This window comes from Suncus etruscus, chromosome 9 (genome assembly GCF_024139225.1).
Source record: "Suncus etruscus isolate mSunEtr1 chromosome 9, mSunEtr1.pri.cur, whole genome shotgun sequence".
Lineage (NCBI taxonomy): Eukaryota > Metazoa > Chordata > Mammalia > Eulipotyphla > Soricidae > Suncus > Suncus etruscus.
This window is the reverse complement of record NC_064856.1, coordinates 58,659,319-58,665,951: the sequence shown is the minus strand read 5'-3', so window position 1 is coordinate 58,665,951 and position 6,633 is coordinate 58,659,319. Positions and strand designations below refer to the sequence as shown.

Sequence of the window (6,633 nt, the reverse complement as noted above, 5' to 3'; positions counted from 1 at the left end):
CCCACCAAAACAAACAAACAAACAAACACACCCTTATCCTAAGAAAGTCAAAGCACTGCTTGGGAGCTCTCCTACAGCCCCCACCAAAACAAACAAACAAACAAACAAACAAACACACCCTTATCCTAAGAAAGTCAGAGATAGCTGCATTCTTTTTTTTTTTTTTTTTTTTTTGGTTTTTGGGTCTCACCCGGCAGTGCTCAGGAGTTACTCCTGGCTCCATGCTCAGAAGTCGCTCCTGGCGAGCACGGGGGACCATATGGGACGCCGGGATTCGAACCGATGACCTTTTGCATGAGAGGCAAACGCCTTACCTCCATGCTATCTCTCCGGCCCCAGCTGCATTCTTTTGATTTTGTCAAATTAATAAACTTTGGTTCTATTTCCAGGCTACAGAGGAAATGGACAATAGAAGCTACTCTACTCTGCCAGACAAACTGTCTGTCTTCTCTGATTCGACCCAGTTGCCTCTGACCAGGTCCTTCTATCTGGACCCCATGGTCACTTTCCACCTGTACCCTGAGGCCCCAGTGCCAACCCCCTATTCTGAAGAGCTGCCTTTGCTGCCCTTCCCCGGTGATTCCCTCATCATGGACACTTACGGTGACCAGTGTCCCTTCTCCTTCCCAATTTCTTACCCAAGTTACAGAAGGTGTGACTATTCCTATGGGCCAGCCTTTATCCGGAAAAGGAATGAGCGGGAGAGGCAGCGAGTGAAGTGTGTCAACGAAGGCTATGCCCAGCTCCGACACCATCTGCCAGAGGAGTACCTGGAGAAACGACTCAGCAAAGTGGAAACCCTCAGAGCGGCCATCAAGTACATTAATTACCTACAGTCTCTTCTGTACCCTGCAGAGGCTGAGACCAAAAACAACCCTGGGAAATCTTCCTCCAGCTTTGTCAGCTCCAGCCATCACACTGACCCCATTTTTAGAATCATTTGATTCAGTGTTTATGAATAAAAAAATTTTCGCCACAAAATGTGTCTCCACAGCATCATTCAATGGTGTTTTACTTAATGTGATATTTGTCTGAGCATGTAGAAGCTCGATGCTATCTTATGCTGGATATTTTTGTTATTGTTTTTTGGGCCACACCCAGTGACGCTCAGGGGTTACTCCTGGCTATACGCTCAGAAATCGCCCTGGCTTGGGGGATTATATGGGACGCCAGGGGGATGGAACCATAATCTGTCTTAGGTTAGCGCGTGCAATGCCCAACCGCCTGCACCACCGCTCTGGCCCTATGCTGAATTTTTTTTTGGGGGGGGCGGGGGGGAGGTTACACCCGGCAGGGCTCAGGGGTTACTCCTGGCTCTACACTCAGAAATCGCCCCTGGCAGGCAAAGGGGACCATATGGGATGCCGGGATTGGAAACACAGTCCTTCTGCATGCAAGGCAAATGCCTTACCTTCATTCCATCTCTCCGGCCCCTATGCTGAATTTTTGTTTTGTTTTGTTTTGTTTGTTTTTGGATCACACCCGGCCGCGCTCAGGGGTTAATTCTGGCTCTATGCTCAGAAGTCGCTCCTAGCAGGCTCAGGGGACCATATAGGATGCTGGGATTCGAACCACTTACTTTCTGCATGCAAGGCAAATGCTTTACCTCCATGTTATCTCTCCGGCCCTATGCTGAATATTTTTAACCTAGGTTGTAGATGTGTTAAAACATAGTTTTTTTAAAACAACAACATAGTTTTATATTATTGGGAAGATGCTTCTTGAACTTTGGTAATGTCTTTCAAGAACTTTAGGGGTTCTGAGGACCAGAGTGATAACACTGTTGGTAGGGCTTTTACCTTGCTAATTGCTGACCCATGTTTGATCTGGCATTCCATATGGTTCCCTGAGCACTGTCAGGAGTAATTCCTGAGTGTTGAGGCAGGAATAAACCCTGACTACCACTGGGTAGTCAAATACAACCCCCCCCCAAAAAAAAGAATTTTAGGGGCCTGAAGGGATGAAGAGATAGTACAGAATGTAAGGTACTTTCCTTGCATGCAGTCAACCACAGTTTAATTCGCAGCACTACATAGGATGCCTGGTGTACTGCTAGAAAGCTCCTTGAGCACAGAACCAGAAGCAAACCTTCAGTGCTGGTAAGTGTAACCAAAAAAAACAACAACAACAACAACAAAAAACTGAACTTTTGGGGAGCAGGAGTATGCAGCATTCTCTGTACCTCTCACCTTGCCCTTCTTAGATATTTTCAGTCTCACAACAGTAAAGTAAATACTGTCAAGTATGGCCAAATACTACTCAATGCCTGATTTTTATACACTTGTCAATTACATGCTAAGTAATCACAGTGTGCTGCCCTTGTTTTGTCGAAGGTTGGTGGACTTTATTTTATTTATATGTTGTACAATATAATAAATTGAACCCAGAACCTTACTCATGCAAGGAATGAGCTCTTCCATTGAGCTATGTCCCCAGCCTTTGTATTTATTTACTTTTAATTATTATTATTATTATTATGTCAGAGATCAAATCTAAGACTTCACACATGTAATCAGGGACTCCACCACTGAGCCACATGCCCAGCCTGGTGAGTTTTATGACCTGGAGTTGACAACAACTCTGTACCTGACCCAAGTTGGGATAACACTGTGTCTCAGGAGCTCTAAAGCACATGGAATTAACCAAGCATGCTGCCATTTGGTGTTATTTTAGCATTGTCTTTCTTGCAAGTTCAGTGCAGGGTTTAAAGAGGACAATTCAAAAAAGAAAAGCGAGAGAAGCAAAATGCCTGCCCCAGAGTCAGGCAGGGGAAAGTTTGTGGGAGGGAAACTGGGGACATTGGAGGTGGAAAATGTGCATTGTGCTGCAAACCAAAAAAAAAAAAAAAAAAAAGGGAGAGAGATAAAGAGGGAGAGAGAGAGAAAGAGACAGGAAGTGGAGAGGGCATGGGGAGGATGAGAGGGAAATTGGGGTCATTGGTGACGGGAAATGTGCACTGGTGAAGTATTGTACATCGTATAACTATAATTCAATCATGAACAACTTTATCTGTGAAAAAAAACAATTGTATTATGAATAACCTTGTAACCACAGTATTTAAATAAATAAATAAATAACCCAGAGAATAAAGGAAGATGATTTTATTAGTGGAATAAAAAAAAAAAAAGAGGACAATCTGTGGAGTCAAACTGCCTGTGATTAAACCAGAGGCTCCCAAACTTATTTGGCCTCCTGCTTCCTTAATAAAAAAAAAAAAAAGTCTCCCTTGAAATCTGCCTTTTTGAAGGGTACAAACAAAAAGTCCCCCTCACACCAAGCACCTGAGACAACTACTTCCCCTGACTCCCAGCTGCCTCTGGGAGTGAGGGGTGGTATTGCTCATTTTGGGGAAATGGTGTTTTAAACAATAACTTTGCTGCTTTCCCTCCAAAAGCAAAAGTAAGGATTTAAGGAAAACCAGCATTAAATTCTTCATAGTCTGATGACTGTGTGCAAATTAAAGAATCAAAGCAGCAAACTACCCCAGAGGATTATTATGAGGGTTAGCAGGGGCACAGAATGAGTATTCATAACCTTTATCTATTGCCCTTGTTTTTATCTTCATTGACAGAGTTCATCTTCCAGACTAGGGCAGTCTCTATTCCCCATCTTGCCATCAACCTGTCCCTAGTTATAATCCTTGCATTAACCTTCATTCTCCCTTAACTCCAGGTCTCATTTGTCACCAAGGTCTGTCAGGGAAAAGGCTCTCAATGCTCATCTCCACTGTCATCTCTCTGTTCAAGAAGTCTTCCCCTCTCAGCCCTGCTGCCTTTCCTTATTTTGAACATCTATTTCCTTTTCTCTTTACTCGCCCATCTGTCCTTTTCAGTATGTTTTAGGCTCCTTGAGAATGGACCAGTCTTATTCATCCTATAGTCCAAGCACCCAGCAAAGACTTTCTTTTTTTTTTTTTTGGTTTTTGGGCCACACCCGGTAACGCTCAGGGGTTACTCCTGGCTATGTGCTCAGAAGTTGCTCCTGGCTTGGGGGACCATATGGGACACCGGGGGATCGAACCGCAGTCCGTCCAAGGCTAGCGCAGGCAAGGCAGGCACCTTACCTTTAGCGCCACCGCCCGGCCCCCCAGCAAAGACTTTCAAATCAGATAGATATCAATTAACATTTGCTGCAACCATTTTTTTTTTTTTACTCCAACTATCATCCTTTTCTGGGTTACTAATGACAGTCTCCTCCTAGTCCTCAAGATTCAGTTTTCAGCTAGCTTTTTGTTCCCTCTAATGCTTTTTAAAAACCATTTCAAGTCACCTTGATGCGCAAATACTTGATAGCTTCCTTTTCACACCCACGTTATATACATATGTCTGCTTGGCTTTGCAGGCTACAGTCTGTTTCTTTCCAAATACCTCCAAGATGGATTTTCCCATGGCAACCTATTATCACCCCCCAACTCCCAAATTGGTCTTGCAAATATACTCTTTCCCCTTAGTTCTTCCTTCCTAGCCTGGAATGTTCTCCCTTTACCCCTCCACCACTGAAATCTTGCCCATCTTATTTAAGAATTCTTTTCTTTTTTTTTGGGGGGGGGGCCACACCCAGCGGTGCTCAGGGGTTACTCCTGGCTGTCTGCTCAGAAATAGCTCCTGGCAGGCACAGGGGACCATATGGGACACCGGGATTCGAACCAACCACCTTTGGTCCTGGATCGGCTGCTTGCAAGGCAAACACCGCTGTGCTATCTCTCCGGGCCCAAGAATTCTTTTCTTACGACCAGAGACTTCATTGGTCTTTCTCAGACTCTATGTACAAATGGGTATATGATCCCAGGCAAAACCCATATATTGCTTATAATAAACTCTCTTCTGTGAGGGCAGTTATCAGTTAAGATTAAGATTAAGGGAAATTTTGGTTCCCTCAAGCATTAGGCCTGCCTTCAGGCAGTGCTCAGCACAGTCCCCAAGAACCTGTTTTCCTTAGGTCTATCTTGTTTTTCTGTGGAAACAGCTCTGGTATTCCCCAGAGGTTCTCAAAAACTCCCAGACTTCATGCTTTATTATCCTGAAAGAGGAGGGAAGGGCAAGTCTATAAGTCAGCACTCTCAACAAAAGCCTGGAGATGCCTTCTGGTTGGAGAAGTTTAGTAACAAGTCCTGTGGTTAGGCCAGGGGGGATAGAATGTGCTGACTGACATACATTCCACCTTCCGGGGACTGCTTAGTCTCTGTTTGTGGGTCCACAAACAAACAGCAACCGGAAGGACAGAAGAGACCACCACTCCCAGAGTGGGTTCTCCACTGAACACCTTCCTGCACAAGAACCCACAAATGTTTACAATGGCTAGTTCCTCCTTGAATATTAAAAAGAGGATCTGAATCTAGACTGCAGTCTGTTCTTTTGCTCCCAGTGACCCTGAACCACCCCAGAGGGCCACAACACTGCTGAGAAGGAGTAGAAAGGAAGGGAGGGAGGGAGGGAGGGAGGGAGGGAGGGAGGAAGGAAGGAAGGAAGGAAGGAAGGAAGGAAGGAAGGAAGGAAGGAAGGAAGGAAGGAAGGAAGGAAGGAAGGAAGGAAGGAAGGAAGGAAGGAAGGAAGGAAGGGGGAAGGAGGGAAGGAAGGAAGGAAGGAAGGGGGAAGGGGGAAGGAGGGAAGGAGGGAGGGAGAAAGAAAAAGAAAAAGAAAAAGAAAGAACGAACACCCTGAGTAAGGGTCCAGAACTTGTAAGATGTGCTTAGGATCACACACACACACACAAAAAGGAACTTAATAGGCTGGAGAGGTGCTATGCATAGGAGATGCATGTTTGATCACCAGCACCATAAATGGCCCCTCTGAACACTGATAGGAGTGACCCCAAAACACCAATTTGGGAATAGCCCCTGCGTACTGTTAGATGTGGCCCCTCAAACACAGGAACTTGCCCAGATCTTTCAGCAACTTTGTTCAAATTGTGGTCAAGTTCGATCTTACATACATACGAGTCTTCAGCTTGTGGGAGCAAATCTTTGGCCCTGGGTTTGGAGAACCCTCCTCGCCCCCCAACCACTTTGCACATGCTCAGTCATCCAGTTCCTCCTTGCAGCGTCCCCACGGGCTGGAGTCCATGGTAACCTGCTTGGCAACTAGGACTCTGTTGGCTGAGGCCTGGAGCCCCAAGAGTCAGTCAGTCGCATGGGCTGAGGCTGCAGAAAAGGCTGAAAGTTCGGGGCTGCGGTGAGTCCCCTTGGGGGTCAGACTTGGATCTGACAGACTGGGCACCTCACGTGGCCACTGACCCCTCTGAACAAAGAGATCCATGAAGGCTGCGACCCCGCCATCTCCTCCTGGCCACCAGCTTGCGAGGGCAGCGAGAGTTTGGGGTTCGGATTTGTGAAAGGAGGTAGTAGGGTGTTCCCAGTGGGTGGGGAGGTCCCTACAATCGGGGTGAGGAAATGAGGAGGTGTGAGCCAGGCAAGGAGTTGAGTTTTCTATATTTTATCCACAGAGTCAAAGCGAAGTGCAGAGGGGGAAAGTGAGCGCGCAGCCACAGGCTGTCAAACTGGGGTTCTCCTCATTCTAGACGCCCCAATCTCATCAACCCTGTTTCTTGAGCTTCCTGAAGTCTGTGCGCCCTCTGCTGAGCTGTGCGCTGCAGCTGCATAATGGTCTGGCTTGTTCTTAGGTGCTTTTTCCTAAA

At 46.2% G+C, this 6,633-nt stretch overlaps 1 protein-coding gene across 1 annotated transcript; it reads left to right on the top strand.

Annotated features, from left to right (window-relative positions):
- Positions 1 to 401: 401 nt before the first annotated feature.
- On the top strand, positions 402 to 944 carry ASCL3 (achaete-scute family bHLH transcription factor 3). Its single transcript, XM_049781093.1, has one exon. The coding sequence runs from the start codon at positions 402 to 404 to the stop codon at positions 942 to 944; it is 543 nt and encodes a 180-aa protein (XP_049637050.1).
- Positions 945 to 6,633: the final 5,689 nt, after the last annotated feature.